This window comes from Pagrus major, chromosome 1 (assembly GCF_040436345.1).
Source record: "Pagrus major chromosome 1, Pma_NU_1.0".
Lineage (NCBI taxonomy): Eukaryota > Metazoa > Chordata > Actinopteri > Spariformes > Sparidae > Pagrus > Pagrus major.
In genome coordinates this window covers 23,563,965-23,584,237 of record NC_133215.1, presented here as the reverse complement: position 1 = coordinate 23,584,237, position 20,273 = coordinate 23,563,965, and the positions used below count along the sequence as shown (strand labels likewise).

General features: G+C 38.0%; 1 protein-coding gene across 1 annotated transcript in view; it reads left to right on the top strand.

The window, feature by feature from the left end:
* LOC141005399 (dolichyl-diphosphooligosaccharide--protein glycosyltransferase subunit TUSC3) overlaps positions 1 to 20,273 on the top strand; it is a 67,724-nt gene that overhangs the window by 35,524 nt on the left and 11,927 nt on the right. The window contains exons 4-7 of the mRNA XM_073477249.1: positions 1,618 to 1,758; positions 4,387 to 4,527; positions 4,918 to 5,007; positions 17,132 to 17,195. Of these exons, the coding sequence (XP_073333350.1) occupies positions 1,618 to 1,758; positions 4,387 to 4,527; positions 4,918 to 5,007; positions 17,132 to 17,195 (436 nt within the window). The remainder of the gene's footprint in view (positions 1 to 1,617; positions 1,759 to 4,386; positions 4,528 to 4,917; positions 5,008 to 17,131; positions 17,196 to 20,273) is intronic.

The window sequence follows — 20,273 nt, the reverse complement described above, 5'->3', positions numbered from 1 at the left end:
CATGCTCCTTGAGTCTTTAATATTTTTTTCTTTCTTCTTTTCTTCCTCTTCTTTCTGCAGTTTTGCCTGTCATTGCTGCTAGCCATTGTTTTTTTTTTCTTTTTTAATTCAATTGTGATGTCTTTGCCCTCTGGCTTGTGACTCCTTTTGTACTTTTCCTTCAGGCCTTTTGTTTTTCACAACTCTACCCACAGCTGTCATTGTCATGAGAGAAAATTAGCTATTTAAGTTTAAATGAGAGTTAATTACATGCACATCTTTAGGTGTGTTTTTTTTTCTCTTTTAGATTTTAGATGTGGGTTGCTTTGTCCATGCATGAATGCATATTTTTGTGTTGTTGTTCAAGGGCATTTATACATCTATGCATGTACCTTCATTTGTATGCATATGTATGCATGTACACATGCATCTAATCCATCATTCACCTTAATGACTTAAAGAAACAGGTGGCTGAATGTATAACAGATAAATAATCTGCACAACTCTCCTCTCTTGACTTCTTCCATCTCCTTTTTCTCTGCTCTTTTCCTTCCACTTCCCCTCACTCTCTATTTTTTCCATGGGTCTTGGGGAAAAACAGGAGAGAGTAAACCAGTTGACTTTATTGTCGTTGATAATAGTAGGGAGTCCTGGGATTTGGAGTTAAATAGGTGTGAAACATGGAGGGAGGGAGGGAGGGAGGGAGGAAGGAAGAGAAAGTACTACCAATTTTCTTTATTTAGCTGTGTGTGTGTGTGTGTGTGTGTGTGTGTGTGTGTGTGTGTGTGTGTGTGTGTGTGTGTCTGTACAATAGAATATATTACGCAAGGACAGAATTATTGGAGATGTTCTCTCTATCCAATTATTAGCGGTGATAGCCAACACACACCCACTTACTGTCTTGTAATCAAATCAGCACACAAACACACACACACAGAGAAGCATATATCCTGATAGAAATACAATACACTGATGCACTTTCTTATATCTAATGATCTTTGAGAGCTTTTGTTTGTCATCGCAGTGAGTTGTTGCCCAATACAGAGTCACAACCCAGTAGGTTCCTACAGTAATGGCAGTGTTGTAATACACACTATTACAACATGCATGTCACAGTAACAATATACTTTTATTTATCTGCTAAATGTTCAAACAAGTGAAAATTTAAAGAAGGCTGTGTTAGGTAGGCAGAAAGAGAATTACATAATGCCAAGCAAAAAAGTATTAAAGGCATTATTTACTGTCTTCATTGCACCAGTTCTTTGATGCATTAATTAAAATGTAAATTAAAAATCCTGAAGAAAATTTAAATTCTTGCTGCATACATGGATAAACAGAGCCTAGAGAATTATATGAGGGATTTTTAATTAAAGGACATTTTTGCCTTTCGCCATCTGATGTTTAGAATAAGTTAAGATAACTGATATCTGGAGTCAACAAACAGAGGACAAGAAAATTTACCCCTTGAAAACAGGCCAGCAAGTATAGCAAGCAACCGAGTCTAAACCTGTGATACTAGTCCCAGCATCAATCTGTTGATGACGACATTATAATTAATAATGTAATTTATCTTTGGATTGTATTATATTCAGTGTGTATGACAACTTGACATCCCCTCATTTTCTTCTTTCTCTCTAGTTGAACATGAACAGCGCTCCAACCTTCATGCATTTCCCAGCGAAGGGAAAGCCAAAGAGAGCTGATACATTTGACCTGCAAAGAATCGGATTTGCATCAGAACAGCTGGCTAAGTGGATTGCAGACCGCACAGACGTTCAGGTACTACATACAGAGATATTCACATTCAAACATGCAAATTTGCAAGAGACATACACACGGTTGCTAAAAGTATACAGCTGGGACATACAACCTAGGGATGTATCTCACAAGTATCATTACGGTACGATATTGCAATTCTTTAGACAACTATATGATGTTCACAAAGTGTGCCTTGATACGACTGATTCGATTCAAGTGAGGGGCTCAAAGCTACAATGACCATTACTAGCATAACACACTTGTATCTCTGTCTGAAGTTTCACCATTCAGGTTGCATTTTGGTTAATGTGGGCATTAAATTTAGGATCATGTAGGCATCAAAAAAGACAGAAATGCGTGGAATAGAAAAGATGATATCTCTTTTCCTGCTTCATCAATTTAGAAAGTGCCCATCGACAATGCCCATGAACAATGTTCTAGGAGTGCAATACTAAAGCAAACCAATTTTGCACCAATAGCTCAGCAACAGGTTTGAAGGTGCCTATAGTCTGCGATGGGGCAAATGCCATGTTGACAATGTCATAACCTTATATACTTCAAGGATCAGGGTTATGCAGGTGGGTGTTAGATGCCCTAGCTTGGAGGCACTTAAGTTGTTGGCACCAGAGAGATCAAACCGTCGACCGTCGGACTACAATCTCATCTTTCCTGAAAAACCTGTCTGCCAAGTACTGGTAGATGTAGTCCAAGCATGCTGCTGACATCCTGTTGATGGATCTGGATTCAAAAGGCTGCCTTTCAGAGAAGGCAATGGGGAGCACTTACACTAAGTGCTAGCTTTCAGGCACTTCAATGTGACTTTACCCCATGAATAAAGAACAGAACAGAAAAGGAAAAATGAAAGGATAGATATATGATCAAAAAATGGTGAGATGAATAAATTTGTTTGACGGAGGAACTGGAATGAAAGTCGGTTGGAAAAGTCCTTGTTTAGATTTAGTGCCTATAGTGTTCCAGAATGACAATAAGGGTTGATGGGGAATGTATTAGAGCTAGTACTGTTGTGCAAACAGCTATTACTCTTTCTTTTCTCATCTGTTCTTTATTGCATAGATAACAGCTTTCCAAAAATGAAACGAGAAATAATTTAATGGATCATGAAACACCATATATTTGAGGTTACAACATTATAATATGTGCATTGTATTACACATTATTAGAGCTCACTGTAACTTTACATGTTTTCTTCAACTACAACTAAATAAGCAAAAGTAGAACATGCTGTTGTTGATTAATTAGAAAACAAGCTTATGTTTGTGTTGTCCTAAAGAATTTTACATTATGTCAATAAAAAAAGTAAGTTAAGTAAAGCACCATGGCTACTTTGCGATGCCACTGTTTATGCTGGAAGATTCTTGGAAGATGTCTCACAGTTAGGCATTCTCAAATTTTAATCCAGTAACACACTGTTACACACATTTTCACTGGTGACACATCAGTGTTGGTCACACATGCTGTACATGTTCTGCCTTTTGGAACATTTTACTCTTGCACTTGTTCATAGCAAACAACATGTTTGGCAGCGATTTTGGCTTCATGGCCACACGCAGACAGAAAGAGAATGGGTGAGAAACATACTGCAGAAGCAGTTTTCATTTAATGACATGGACAATGGTTATTAGATGTAATAGAATCTGCAGAGCTATTCTTATTCTTATTAAAAATAGCTGCAAACCATGTTTTTTATCATATTTTAATTGAAATGACCTTCTGTGGAATAGTCATAATGAACTGATTCTGGGTTCAGTTTGTGCATAAAGGCATGACCAAAGAAACCTTCATTTTCATTTATTTCATTTACCTGACACTACGCTAAATACTCACAAAATGGTTTAGTACAAATTTGAAAAATATTTTATTTGAGGGAAACGTTTTCACACATCCTGACACTTTTATACATTTTTTGCTCCCATACTTTACTATAACAAGGTTTTTATGAAATGATTTTACAGGTTCAAGGTTAGACCCTTTGTTGAACACCTAGTATTGTGAATTGGAATTTTGTAAAATGGCTTATTTTTCATTAATTTTCTTTTTAAAACCACTGTTTATGAGCTTCTTCAACAGTCAATAAAGGAAATATGAAGATAAATATTTGAAATAATATAAATACTGATAACATACATATAAACATCTCTTATCTATTTTTGTTTTTCTCAGTTTCTTCTCATCACTTTCACCTAGTTGTTTTATATGCTGGTTTTCTATAAGATCTCTCTCTTCAAGAGCTCAATCAATGGATCATACATTCAGCCTCTACTGACTGTAATAGGCTGTAATAAGAGTATTCATTCTAAGGTTTAAAACTTTCACAGCAAAGTAAAACATCATTCAAATTATAGTCATTATTCTATTGGAGATGATTCCAACGCCTACAACCCTAAAAAACAAAAATAGGAATAAAAATGGTAAAACTGTAGAATTGATTATTTTAATTTGGTTATTGCCAAGCCAAGAAAATACATTCTCTTTTAAAAAAGGATCAGTAGTAATGCATTGTGGAAATCAGTCAATATATTAATACAATTATTCAAAAGTATAATGATATAAACAGTGACTGAAAAATGTACAAGTTATATGCTCTTCGTCCCTCTCTCTCTCTCTCTCTCCCTCTCTCCATCCCTACAGATTCGTGTCTTCCGTCCTCCTAATTATTCAGGGACTATTGCTTTGGCTCTGTTGGTGTCTCTGGTCGGAGGTCTGCTGTATCTGAGGAGGAACAACTTGGAATTCATATACAATAAGACTGGATGGGCCATGGCTGCACTGGTATGACACACACACACACACACACCCTTTGGGTTTTAGGTGGGAACTGTGAGAAGTCATACATGCTCTGCCAAAAGTATCCACCCTCACAAGTCAGGGACATAAGTCAAGTGGAAGTGCACCGGAAACAAGTTGAGTGGACTAATCTCACCTCATTAGTTCAACTCTGCCTGTTTAAACAAAACTTAACTCTTTTTGTTTCAGAGTCATGTTTAGTTGGATACATTTTACATTGTTTCAGTTAAAAATAATGATAATACCATGAAAAAAATTTCTGCACTAATGTTCTCTCTCTCTCTCTCTCTCTCTCTCTCTCTCTCTCTCTCTCTCTCTCTCTCTCTCTCTCTCTCTCTCTCTCTCTCTCTCTCTGTCTCTCTCTCTGTATGATAGTGTGTAGTTTTTGCGATGACTTCCGGCCAGATGTGGAACCACATCAGAGGTCCTCCCTACGCCCACAAAAACCCCCAGAATGGACAAGTGGTATGAATCACATTATCTTTTCATCACATTATCTTTTCATGCAATCATCCACTTTTTTTTCTGTTTTTTCATATGATCCTTCCACTTTTGTTCTGTCATTCAACTGTCCATCTCTTATTGGCCTCTTTTTATCCTCCATCTTTTTCCTTCTTCTCCTGCCTTTCTTTTCTTTGTTCCTTGTTTGCTGTCCTCCTACCTTCTTTCTTGCTATCTATCTTTTTTCTCAAATGGTATGTGTTTCAGGAAAAACAATATTTTGAGGCTTATTATAAATTTGTTTTATTGTGCAGTGAGGGAGGTTGTATTAGATCAATGTAGAAACATCTGCAAGGCTGTTTGCCCTGAGTAAGATGCACTAGTCTGTATCAAAGTCAGTGCTGAGACGGTGTGTATGTTACTGGACAGCTGGGAGCAGCCATTGTGTGTTAATATCACTATGCTTTTATCATCTGTATTCCCCTCCTCTGTTTTATACAGTTTCTCTGTTTTTTTGGACAGTTGCCACTTATTACCACTATGTGTGCAAACACAGACACAAGCAGCATTTGCAGTTGTAGTTTTGCTGGTCATCATTTAAGTTTGTTCATCCAAGTGTGAAATTAAAATAAAAAAATGACACACTGAGAAAATGAGGGAGGCTGGAGAGAAGGGAATAGTGAGGCAGGGAGGGAGATAGAAGAAAGAGAGAGAGAGAAGTAGAAATGAATAGAAGTGAAATGAAATATACCTTAAAAACATGTTGTCTGATGGGGCCATGTATGCATTTAACACACATGTACAGAAACCCTTCTACAGTGTCATACAGCCTCAGTACACAAAGCACTGTGGATGTTGTAGGAAAAGTCAATTCCGCACATGCAGAAGCTGAAGTCACAGGTGCACAAACAAACTCATACTGTAAAGTCAAAGAAAAAGAAAAGAAAAAAGCATCACAACCTCCTTCTTGTCCCTTCATGCGTCATACAGTCCAGCCCCTCTCTCTTGTTCCGTGTAAAAAGCGCTCTATTAGTCAGGTTCTGTTGGCTTGCGATCATTTTTCAGTCTGTTTGACAACAAATAGGTTTAATACTCATCCTATGTAGCTCTCAACTGTGGTGCCCAGACATCACCCCTTTTTCTTTTCTTGTCCTGTTATTTCCATCCACCTACCTGTATCTGAACTGCTTTAATTATCAATATCACAACTTTTGCCTTAGTGTTCACTCTTTTTCCATTGGTTATTGGTAGTTGCTAATCAACTCAGGGCCTTCTTCAGGACTTTTGCAAGTGCCAAGTAAAATATATCACAATAATGTATTTTAGATGTGAGGGCAGCCTGCTCTCTGGTTTTCACATTCACTTATCACTTCACTTTTTCACTTTATTTGATTTTTTTCAACTCTCTTTTCTCCATGCACCCCTTTCCTGCATTCATAACGACCCATCTTCCATCCTTTACAGTACTTCTACACGTGCTCTGTACTTCTTTTCTCTGTTCATCAGTTCTTTCTCCCTTCCCCCCTTCCGACTGCTTCCCTTTCTTCTGCATGCCCTCTCTTCTCTTTCTCTTTCACATCCCTGTCTGTCTTCATACCACATCATGGTCTTCATAAGAAAGAAGTACAGTCAGCTAGTTTGAAACACCCTCACTTGCATGCTGCCTTTGTCTTCTGTCTTCCTCTCTTGTTCTTGGCTTTGTATGAGCTGAGCAGCATTAAGGCATTGACATAGTAAAGTGTTGAAACAGCATTTCAGATAAAGACACACATTCATTCTCTAACTATAGGGTGCAATAGCCATAGCCATCTGATTCAATCACAAGGAGAGCAGGTCATAAAAGATGTATTACTGAGCATGCAGAAAACAAATTATACCAGTTAGGGGCAGAAAGGCTGATGAGCAGGCACCAATGGTGTGTCCTGCTAAAGTTGAAAAACTACTATTTGCCCAGAAAGTTAAAGGAACGGGTCACCCAAAAAGAAAAATTCAGTCATTATCTATTCAGCCTCATGCAGATGGAAAATCCAGTGAAGTTACGTAGTCCTCAAAAAATTGCTTGAGCTTCAACGTAAAACAGAGTTGTAGCATTCGTTGAAGAAGCTGCGGTTTTAAAATTTCTAAAAATAACTGGAAAAAAAAAACAGAACAAAAAACATACACAACACAAATTGCTACACACAAGTTGTCCAGCATAATGCAAGTATAAATCTTCAAGTACAAATCTTCAATGTTGCTGCTGAGCCAAAATCGCACCCATTATGAAGTAAATGCATAATCTCCATTGCACATTCAGGATTTAATTTGCGTCTTTTCAATGAATTTGGGAGCTCAAGCCTTCCAGAGACTTGGATTAGGCCGGTCGAGCTCTTTGGCGCCATTTTTTTTTTGTGTTCCGAATACTCAGCTGCCAACATGTATGTAAATAGTATAGGACAAAAATGTATTCCCATTTTCTGCTGTTGTGTTGGATTGCATTTGATTGCACAGTTGTAGCTAATAAAGAGACCGCTGAGAGTATTTGGACCTATTGTGTGAAATTATATGAACCTTTTGAGGGCTGGCTCTATTATGCTATAACTTGCTGTTAAGCCCCCTACAGGCTTAGCCTCCTAGGCCTCATAGCCTAACTTTAATCATTCCTCTCCCTCTTTCCATTTCCTCTACAGCAGTAGCCTCATTGACCTACATGCTTTAACCCAACCACATTTTCTTGAGCTTCCAGGCCAGATTGCTTTTTTGTAGCCACTCAACCAAAATAGCGGCAGGGATAGCTACATTAGATCCTGTGTAAATGGCCCTCATCTCTTACTTATTTCCTCCTTCCCTTCACACAGTTTCCACCATCATCTGAACCCCTATGCTCTCTTTAAATCCCTCTTTTCCTCTCTCTGTCCTCTGACAGTGAATAGCTTGAACTGGGCAGACAATATTGAAAGATACCTGTCTTATCTTTCCTGTTCTACTTTCGTCCTCTCTTCATGTTACTTCCTCTCACCTCTCTCTCTAATCTCCCACTCTCCTCTCTCACCCTCTCTCCCCAGACAGTGTAATTCCTTTAAAATGATGAGCGAGCGTGGCCAGGTAGACTATATTGAAAGGATTTGTCAACTGACGAATGGCACGACCAAGCAGATGAAATTGTAGTGAGCGTCTTACTGTGCAGCCAAGAAAAAAATACTGCTAGCTCATTTTTGCTCAGACACACGCACACACATACAACCAAAATGGGATGTGGAGGTTGTAAGGGCTGCCAGAGTGAAATACATGCAGTGGAAAATACCATTTTACCCTTTTAAATAATCTGTGACAAACATAAAAGTAACATTTTCTCTGGATGTATTCCTTTATAGTTCGAGTAAAATATGGTAATTTGAGTGACATCACTGGCCATAGCAAAAACCAACATATCTTAATTTTAAATATCCCAAAACTGACCAAAAATGAGCCTTTATGGAAAAGGATCTAGTAGTGAGAGTGAGGCTGCATGTTATCTACATCCATTTATTCAGAATATACAGGGCTGTTACGCTGCCTTGAGGCTCTTTGCCTGTAAATCCAGTGTTTTCTTATTCTGTTGACACAGAATCTCTGTGTCCACTTGTGCGCACAGTGCACCAAATAATCCCCTATTAACTTGTCAATGTAAATAGATGAAAAAAAGATCTTTGCAGAAAAATTACCGATTCTGAGGACAGGCAGGACATTTATTGGGAACATGATGCATCATTAATAACACCTTGAACAAAGCATCAAAGTAAGTAGTTATCTCCAACATGTTATGTTTTTGTCATTTTAGTTTTGCAGTTTTGACTGATTTACCAGCAAGATGAGGGTACTAGTTTATTCTGATGCATATTCCTGCATGCATGACACAACCACTCAAAATACTACATACACAGTCATGTGCACGCAAAAGAAACAAAACAAAATCACGCACACAGCTGTGCAACTTCTGAATCATGTGAGAGAGAAGATTGGTTAAAAGAGAAAAAAGAAAGTGATGGAAAGAAAGTAAAGGAGGAGAGTAGTTTTCATGACAAAAGTTTAAGTCAGATGTATTGAACATTGGCTTCTACAAGTTTAAGTATACACGTTAAAATAATGAAGTTTAACCTGTCCGTCTCAGCCTGGAAGGCAGGGACTCTCAGAGAAGCCAAAGGTTCCTTTGTGAAGCATTTCAGCCATTGTTTCTCTCTTGGCTTCTACTCTGACCAACCACTTCCTTATCCCACCGTTTTGGCTGATGACATTTCCATATTTCCAGCTGATTTCACATGATTGGTTGATGGCTTTTGGCAGCTGTTGGCGGGAGGCCTCCTACATTAACTGCTAACCTTTCATATTTTAAAGAAACACTGCTGTCACTTTAATTGGCTGTTTGCAAATATTTGACTATTGGCTTAGAGAGGACATCAGTGTGTAGTGTGTATTAGCGAGTGTGAGTGCTGCTTGAGTTTTCGCTGTATTACGCACATCTTCGTATGTGCAGGTGTGTGTGTGTGTGTGTGTGTGTGTGTGTGTGTGTGTGTGCCTTTGATTGAGTCAGGAAATGCTTCTGTGTTTATCTGTGTTCTGTGCCGATATGGAGAGAATTGAACAGTGTAGTCAAGCATCGAAATGGTTCTTTAGGCTGGATATTCGTTTAGGCCAGTAGACATTGACCATCCCTCTTTCCTTAGTTAAAGATGCTCACACCCACAGATGCTCACAGCTACTCACAAAGGGATTTGAAGCAGTGTTTTGAGGAGAAAACTGTAATCAAGAATCATATATATTAAACACATAAATCCTGTAGGCAAGACAGAAAGGACGACGAGATTGGTGTACAAAGAAAAGAAAATAGATGTAGTGACTCCTTTCTTGCAGGTCTAGTTGGTAGACTACTGGAGCTCTTTTTTTATTTGTCTAGCATCTATCAACATCAAAGATATACATGGTGCTTTATATAAGAAATAGAAGTTATGCAGAAGAATAAAATAAAATAAACACAAGGCAATATAAAGAGACAATAGAAGAATATGCTCACAAATAAGATTAAAACGTGTAAGAAAGATTAAACAGGAGACAGTGTTACCGTTATGGGGCCAAAGAAATTCACGGATACGTTTTTCATAACATAAATCCTTCAATTCTTGATTCAAAGAAACACCAAGGTTTATGGCCAGGTTGTTGGGCTTTAACAATTGGAGATTGAAGCTGGGCTCTGACTTGCAATCATTGTTCTTTGGCTCCAAATACAATGTTAACAGAAGAAAGAAACTGTGGCAGTTCCAATCATCAGTTTGTTCGATGTCCCAACTCAGTGCTTGTACATGTATGGGGCCATAATCACTTGGTCTCCCACTTACTTACCCACACCTGGAAAATACCTAGTACTGCTTTAGCTGTTGGCTATTGACAAGGTTCAGTGGAGCAATTGGGGGTAAGCTGCCTTGCTTTAAGGCACCTCAACAGTGGTGAAAACACTTTTTTTCCCCTTCTCTTTGAACAGTCTGGACTGAGCCAGCAATTCTTTAAGTATGTTTTAAACTCCTTTCTTACATCTCATTGCCACCAGATGAAATCCCCCATATGTCGCAGAAAAACAAAAACACAAATAAAACTTAGTCTGCTGAGGAAATAAGAATTTACCTCAATATACTGATTGACATGTTTTCAAACAGGTTTTAAATGGCTTTAATTGACTCTTGGGTAATTAAACAGAACTCTCCGCGGAGTGTGTAAACATTGAACTGCATAAACAGTGAGTAGATAATGAGATTTTAAAGCATCACCTGAATCCCTAAAATAGACTTCGGTATTTGTTCAAATGAAGGATTCAGTGAACCTGCCCATAGTCTCTCTGCTGTTCTGAATGAGTCACCCCACCCATATGCTCTCAGATAGTTAGTCATTAAATCATTGATCTGTGTAGCATATTTCTCTTTTAACTGAGAAATACTTAATTTCTAATCATCTGTCAATCAAAAGTAATGCATTGCCATTTTAACCCCCTCTTTGAGTATTTTCAGTTGACTGAGCTCACATCAGCATTTGCAACAGTGCTAGTTGTGTCATGTTTATAGTTAACAGGACTCACAATTTCATACTACTTCTATGTTATAGGTATTTAGTTGACTCTTTTTATCCAGTGTGTACCTTGCAAGGTTCACGTCCTATCATTCCTGTCATCATACCCAATCGTGACAATACACGCGATCAAACCTAAATTAAGCACATACTGTATTCCCACTCCATCTCACTAACTGTTACTTACTCTTTCTCCTCTCCGTTCTTTCTGCTTTGTTGACTTTTCATTTATCCCTCTTCCTGTCTGAGTGCCTCCTGACCTTTATCAAACAAAACACACACAAACTCACATTCACACTCTACAATACACAAATACATGATACAGGGTGGAAAAGGATGAATATAGCTATTTGTAAAGGTTATCTGGCCCACAGCTATTAACAGCTTACAATACAATAGTCTGGTTCTAGAGCAAGAATACTCGAGGGAAGGAAGGACAAAGTATACTCTTGGCTCATATTCATATCAATCTTGACCAAACTTGCTATTGATTGTACATTTGTACATTTTTTTTTAGTACTTATGTTCCTGTCATGTTTGTTTTCTATGACACGCAGCACACTAGGATGTGGCACATTAAGGAAATCAATGACAGCCACTTGTCAAGGCGTGTTTTCAACCTAATTTTAATACAGTAATAAACATATGAGATGCCAATGGCCTTCTTCTGTATGTAAATGCTTATTATACGCCTGCATTGGTGCAGACACCCAATTTGCTTCAAAGTCTGACAAATGGGCTGCTTTATGCAGCTCTTATATAAACAAGGCTTTTTAATGTCAATGTATTCAAATGAGTGCATGAACACAGACACTCAGTGCTGTTCACATCTTAGCTCTTGTATTAGAAAGAATGTAAACACGTATATTCCTGAGATCTTGATCCTAAGAGCATGCTAATGAATAAATGGTATAGGAAATTATCCTCAGGGGAAGTGTTTGGTAAAGGTCTAGACATATGTTAGAGTTTTAACGTTGATATTTAGATTTTTAATTGAGCTAACCTTTTCCCATCTATTTCCTTGAGACCCTCTAGGGAGTAAGCTCATCATTGAGTTTATATTTTGCACCGACTTCTCTTTATGTTAAAGTTATTCAGTGCATTTTTAGATATTTATTACACCCAAGGATAGGGTAAATAAAAAGTGGATAGAATACTAATGGTTTTCACAATTGCCCTAGACAACCCACTGTAAAACATCACTGCTTTTAAAAAGTGTTTGTACAATGATCAATGCTGAAAAAAAAGCACAGTACAATAATGTTATCCTTAACAAGAGGTAACATTTCTCATTACAATGTTGGGATGACTGACTTTGCCCATTATAGCCTCAACTATAATAGACAATTTTCTTTTGTTAATCTTGATTTTTCAACCTCATTCGCAGACATGGGTCTCTTAAAAAACTAATCCATCAGACTAATCAGAGTAGTAGCAGATTAAAGTTGTACTGGACAGCTCAACGACGTGAACCTGCCCAAATTTATGAAGGCGAGCCATGAAGAGGATACATAAAAGTGGGGGGAAGGTATGTGTCAGTATAAAATTGCAATTATATTTCTTTCTCCCACGAAAAGATTAAAACAATTAAATGATCTTAGCAACAAGTACTCCCTGTTTCTCCAAATTCTAATATGGCTTAGTCCTCTGTATCACAGACTTCCATTGTTGTCCAGAAACTAATAGAAACGCATTGTGAAGCCAAACACTATCACTAGGTAACATGTTACTTCATTAGGATGAACATGGGCAATGTTTCATTTTGAGTCGATGCCACATAAACCTTCTGCAATAAATACTCACTACATCACCAAATATGTATAAATGTCCATAAACAGTATTTAGTCATGCTAAAAACCATTTGCTGAAAATAACAGAGCCCAGCTGTTTTGGGAAATTGCGTCTTTAAAATTAAACTATATTTTCGTGACCTGTTTTCAATGATTTATGTCTTCTTCTGCACCCAATGGGCTTAGGGGTTGAATTGAAAGAATGACTATTGTTGTTTTAGGTCTTATCAAAGAATTTGAAGATTGTAAAAAAAAAAACATAGAATGTTTCCAGTCTTATCCTTAAACATTTTTTTTATATATAATTTCGGAAAAATAAAGTTGATAGCACTTAAACAGTTACACAAATCTTTTCTTCTTAACAGACTGGGTAAATAAATTAAAGGATTCAGGATTCAGTCCATTGCCGTTTAAATAAATGTAAAAAAAAAAAAAAATTCATAGTATCTGGCTATATTTGGCACCAAACCACATTTCAAAGTTAATCTTTGTAGGTAACCTGTGTGTTTGATTTGGTAACAGAAAGAGAAGGAGTTATAGAGTGTTACCATTGAGTTAGCTCTTCCATTCATCTCCATGTTAGCTCAGCAAGCTGTGGCTTTGACCCCCAGACCACCCAGAACACACGCAGTTTGTTTCATACAGACAAATTCTCCCGAAACAGTCTCATTCACAAACACGCATTTACTTTCAGCATACACATGCAGAGCTACATACACTGAAACGCATACACACTGGGCTCTGTGCACTAATGAATTGAACTCCTACATTCTAATCCATCAGATTAATTGGAAGTGCCTGGCCATGGATTGAGGAATTTTTTATCCCCCAAGCACTGCTCTTGCTCATTGCCTCTATCAGCAGGTCCTGTTTATGTTGAGGAGGTAACATAAAGAAAGCAAGCTGTTTCTTGAAAAATAGTATGAAGTAATGTTTGTTTAGTTTTAGTAATGAAAGAAAAATTCTACCCTTGGATACTCATGCACTTGTCTCTAATTAATCTGTGTTTTTTCGGGACTAATTAGGTGATGCATTTTGTCTTTTTTTTTTCCTCTCCCCAATTTCCTTAAACCTGCCTCATCTGCTTGTAGTGTACTTGATTTAGCAATCATTTCCCAGAGTGACTGTTCAACAATCTCCTGACAGGGGGACTGAGCTTGTCTCATTTAATTAGGGTTTGTATATGGGCTAGTTAGTTAGCTTTTTCTAATGTTGCACAGCTGTGCCATTTTCTCCAAGTATCCTTTTTCCCCTTAATGTTATTTAACATTTTACAAAGATGCCCTCGCTCTTTGAATCATGGATGAAATCAGGCATTAATTCACCTCATCCTAGTGCAAGTTAGGATCTTTATAATCTGATTCACTGGATGTAGACTGTTGGTATAAGCCTAACATTGGGCACCTATTTCAGGCAGCATTCTCCTCTCTTCCACTGGCAAGTTACCCTAACCTTAACCTGGTTGCTAATGGTACAAACCTAAACACACTAGCAGCTGTTACCTTTTCTTTTGTGGGGATTTTGGCAATTTGAATGCCAGGGCTCACCTCCCTATATGCAAAACAAGTTCCCCCAACACTATCTTGTAGGAGCGCTGTTGCTGCATCCTAGGAATATGTCCTAGGTTTTTTGTGATTGGTTTTAAGAAATATAAACAAGCGAAAGCATTTCTTCTACTGTTCCAGAAAGATAATTGGTGCAGCCAGACCTTTTTCTAGTGCCAGCTGCCTATGCTCTGCTATACTAGGATGTTTAAGACATTAAACATCTCATCCTATCTGAAATTCCTTGTTTAAAAATATTGCCATATGTTTTCTCCAAAATCTCGAGGAAAGAAAAAGTGTATCTTTGAGAAACTGCACAAATGTGCTACCATAAATCAGTAGTTTACTTTAAAATGTTGCCAATATATTAGGTGCACTTTGCTAATCTTGTAAAATTCAGTACCTTTATCAACCAATCGTATTGTCTTCATAGAGGAAAGTTGATTCAACTATTTTATTGTATCACACTGTATCAAGGTTGCACTTGTGTTTATATCCTTATGAATGGCTGCAGCTTGTGTTGCTGTTGACTTGCACTGCATTATATGGAAGGGTGTTTCTAAGATTTCGTCCATCCCATAAAGTCTCATAAAGGCAGGATTGATTGCTGAGCTGTTGTATTTGAGTGCATTGGATGTGGCTTGGTGCACCTTATAAACTGGTAACTATGTGAATGTATAGGCTTAGATAAGGGTAGGAAAGGCTCTCATTTTAAATGATTGCTGGACCAGAGGCTAAAAGAGGACCTGACAAACACCTGCCAGGTGCCATTTTAATTTTTTTCAACAGACATGGAAATCTTAATGCACAACTACACCTCATTTTACACCATGATTAACAATGCTAGTTAATCAGCACCCGAGTCACTCCCCTAAATTTCATGTGCATGCTTGTGCAGAAGCCAAATGTCAAGAAGAATGTTGTGCCAGCTAAGCAAACATTAGATATTTCTTTGCTTTAAGTGTCCTAACACTTCGTGGCCTTTATCTTTAAATAACCTGGAATATATCTAACTAAATATATTTTAATATAATTTATGACACTACTGAGTTGCACTTGGAGTTTCATATGTAGTGATTAAGAATGCAAAAGGCAATCTTTAACCAACCTTGAAATAAAACTTTTTTTTCAAAGTGGTTGTAATCAGCTAATACAGAGAAACAGGTTTGTGTTGAAGACAAAAGGATCTGTTTCAATCTTGAGTCTTTGTCGTCTTTATGTCGGCTTTCAAGTGCAAAAATTCTTCATTTCTCTCCACTGAAGCAAGAAAAAGCTGTCCACCCTTTACTCCTCCTCCTTTGTCATCTTCTATTCATCTTTCAGTCCTTATTCCTGTCTGATAGGGAAAGAAATGAACACTGGGGCAGTCAAGTGGAAAAACAGACCCCAGATGTGGCGTAAACCTAGATGCTAATAATCTGCGGGGATTCAACAATGAGAAACACACTGAAACACTTCCTTCTATTTGTCTCGTTTCCACAAGACTTCAACTTTATCTTCCTTTGTCTGTCTCTCTGCTTCTCCTCATAACAGACAGACAGATGCGTTTCAAATTAGGCTTTTGACATCCTATCAGCTTGTGCAGAGATTGAGGCTTAAACATTGTGCTGGGGTGGGAGACTTTCTTCCGTAGTTGAAACGATAGGTGCAAACTGAAAAAGAAATGTGGTTGCAGATTGCAACCGACTGAACTGAACCCTCTCACCCACATGTTCACATCGGTTTTGTTTCACCATCTAGTTGGTTAAGCCATATGAAATGTACAGCCCAGTCTTAAACATTTCAGGCGATCATAATGTTGAGAAATGGGTTTTAAATTTCTGATTAATAACTTTTCTCTGTCACGACCATCTTTTGGTGATCCAAAGAAGATTCTTGGCATCCAAGAATTGATCCTCACCCCCACCCCCACCCCTTCTGTGACCACACATACAGCCGCGAGTTTAACAGTAGGAGTCTCCATTTAGAAGGGAGTCAATGTGACTTCATAAAATGTTGCTTGTGTCTGAATGTGTGAGTGTTCTTGTTGGGTTAGATTGACCTCCCTGCCCACTCAGTAAAGAGGTAGCACCTCTATACACAAATGCGCCACATGAGAGAAATCTTTATGACTCACAATAGGCAAGCACACACACGGGCATGAACTCTCAATCTTTTCTGCACACACACACGCAAATGACATTTCAGCTCATATATTTGACAAAACCATGTGTGATTGCACTATACAAACACTTATTTTGCTGCTGCCTTGCTGCAAGATAAGACATATCCTTAGAAAATGATAATAAATAATGAAGCAAAAGATGGAGCTATGAACAGGATGCCATTTTGGCTACAACCATGACCAGGTTGGCTTATATTGGGGAGAGTTATTGTACTTGAAAGATAAAAGATTTTATGTCCATTAGCCATTAGAAGTTTCTCTCTTGGGATGGTCCCAGATGTTTACTTTTTCTGTAACTTTATGCAAAATAAAGATATTTGTCGCTTAAGGTTATGATCTCTTCATTAGTTGTTTTCCCAAATGCTTTCTGTCATCAGTGTTTCCACCTTTACTCCAGTCCTGTTCTTCATGGTTCATAACTAAACCCTCCATTTCCTCACTATACAGTATATATTTCTTTATTTCTTCAATTCATAAATTTCACTGAGGATGTTGCGTAGTATGACCTTTTGTCAGTTGAAATGAACATTGTGTAAACCTTTTATCTGTCTCTCTCCCTTTCTTTCTCTCTTTCACAGAGTTATATCCATGGCAGCAGTCAGGCTCAGTTTGTGGCCGAGTCTCACATCATCCTCCTTCTGAGTATCCTTCCACCAGTGTGTTTGTGACTGCAAGTTTCATATGTTGACATGAATTTAAACAAGGTGCTGCGAAATGCAAATTATCCAGAGCAACTGAACTCTGTGCAAAATCTACAAAAGCTTATCCTGGCAAAAAAAATCCTTTAATTCTCCATTTGCTTTCAAAAAAGCAACCTTTTTAAATGTCTGAAACAGCATCCAATTGTACCGTCTGCTACATTTATTTTCCCAACACGAAAGCTTTGTCATCTGTGTGAATTCTCCATAGGGGAGGCTGCCTGTTGGACTGAACAAACAGACAATACAAAGACAAGAGATTGTCCTCTTTTAACTCCACCTCCTTGCCTGATTTGTTCCAAATTCAACCCCTGATGATAGGCTGTGTGTGTGTGTGTGTGTGTGTGTGTGTGTGTGTGTGTGTGTGTGTGTGTGTGTGTGTGTGTGTGTGTGTGTGTGTTTACTTGTGTACTTGTTTGGCAGGAGGGATGTTTCTGTTTGTGTTTGTCTGCTTCTCTGTCTGCTTGTGCGCCCGTGTGTACTTGCACTGGTGCTTTTATACGTGTGTGGGTAATAATACCGTTCATTCCTAGCTGATGTGTTTGTCCCCATGGGAAATAGCAGGTCCAAGGTCGCACCTGCTGCAGAGCAATATTTGTTTGTCCATGCTCACACAGTTTATTTTTTTATTTTCTGCCCATCTGATTACATCTAAATGAAACACACACACACACACATTCACACCTGCTGAAATGCAAACTCACCTACCCTTGTTGTCTGTGCAGGTGGTGTAAACACATTTTATGACTGTCATAGATGTAGTTTCCCCATGGCTGTACCTTGTATAATTCCTTGTACACGTGCGCACACATTCATCATCGTACCACGTGCAGTTGCATAACCAGACCATTTTAGGATATAATACAAAACACAGATATATGTATTTATCTCATTCTGACATATAGACAGACAGATGCAGGCATATCCTATGACATTTTTATCAGAATTGTCATTTATCAAGCATAGTGTGAATTTAACTAGTGGCATAGGTTTTCCTTCCACTATTAGCAGATAAGAATTTTGTCAACCAAACAATAAAACATTGCATTTCAGGCTGAACTGTCCACCTTGGGCTTTTCACATTAACAAACTGGAATTTCATTCAATTTTCATCATCAGTTTCACTGAAGTGGAGTGGAGTGGAGTGGAAGCAACTGATTGAAATTTTGGTACCAAGGAAAACCCATACTAGAGTTTTCACCAGCCCACTTCTCAGACTTTTTGTAGTTGCACATGTGCCAGTCCTGTTCAGAGTGGTTCCAAATGTATATACAGTATATATATCTTTGTTCAACTTGAATATAGACTAGTCAAGCAGGAAAAAGATACATTTTAATTCTAACGACATACATGTGGATTTAGTGTGAATATGTTTTGGAATAATCAGGGTATACCATGACAGATGCAATAAATGAAGATGGCAGAAGTGGCAGTAGGATGTCGAGATTGGACACCTACTGTAGCAGTACACAGTGGTGTGCTTTACAACTGCCTGATGTTCTGTTGCCGCGGACAGGTCTCAGTGTATATACCTGCAGTTAGGCAGGGAAAAGTCTGTTTTTATAGTTACAATTCAATTCAGTTCGGTCTTATTCCATACACTATGTTTCCATTTGTTATCATGACTTCATTATCGCACTGTGGCAAAGCTTCCCAACAACCACCCAACTGCCACCATCTATGGTTCAGTTCTGTTTCCGTATGTGGAGATATCTCCTGTGTCCATGTTACGCCAGCATATCATCTGTCACCATATCATCAAGAGGATGCCTCACTTCCTGCTCTGTATCTCCCCATGTGGCAGCCTTTGTTTTGTGCACCCCGTCAGGTTTTCTTCACTTGTATGCAGAACATGTAGAAGAAAATAATCTGTAATTATAAGCCACCTGAGGCTGTGCTTTGCAGTGATTTTAGAGCAGCTCAAGTGTTGAATGGAGCAGTGCTTGCTAAATGAGAGATGTTCATAATATTGTATGAATTGTTGTTAATTGAATGTTTGTCTTTATTTCGACAAGCCATATAACTTTAACATTACCTAAATGCTACAAGTACAGCGCACCAATGGTGGTCAACCAGTTTGAAAAATTAAAAAATGATTTTTCAGTGAAACCAATAATACAGAATGTCTTAATTGGCTTTACAAGTTCCCTACCCAGTCCCAAGCTTTAGACAAAGATAAAGGGAAACTATATAATAGAGGAAATCCTAGCAGTGAAGAGAGATCTCCACCTTTTCATGGTCAGCTGCATCTGTAATAGTTGTCACAGATAGAGAAAAGAAAATACAAACATGTAGAATGTATTTGCAGGTAAAAGATGAGTCAAAATTAGCAGGTCAAAAAAAGATATCATCTGCACACAGCCACAGTGAATTTTTGTCACAGAATTCTGGCTGATTGGCACAACATTTTTCAGCCTTGCAGCAATTACTTTGTCATCTCCTTGTTAACAAGATACAGAATCAACCTGTCAGGATTAAATTGTTTTACCTTTTTACACCTGTGTGCTTTTGTAATGTATCAAATTTAATACTACTTGAAAACATACTTTGCAGAAGCCAAGGCCACGACTTTGAAATGTGTACACTGTGCTTTTGTTATTCTGTTGTATTTGCCGAGTTAACATCACTGTGATGTGTGGGCTTTGAAAAACAGCAACAAAAAAACTTTGAATTGGGAATCCATTTTGATGTTTTCCTTCCATGGCTAAGGCCACTTCAGATTTAATTCAATAGATAAACAAAAACATTTTGTTATTTTTGTGTTGCCACATGAAAACTTACTTTCACTCAAACATAAAATAACACAACTGCTTGTGATTCATTCCAACAAACCTTTTCTCCCATTTCAAACATTTGGGTGAGACTTTGTGGATGGGTCACTCTCCCTTTTCTGTTTGAATTTTAATTTTATGTGCTGTTATCATACATATGACAGATTTTCTTGCTAGTCTGCATGATTGCTTCTCTGCACATGTATGTACTGTACATGTGCATATCTGTAAGTGCATATGTGTGTCCAGCA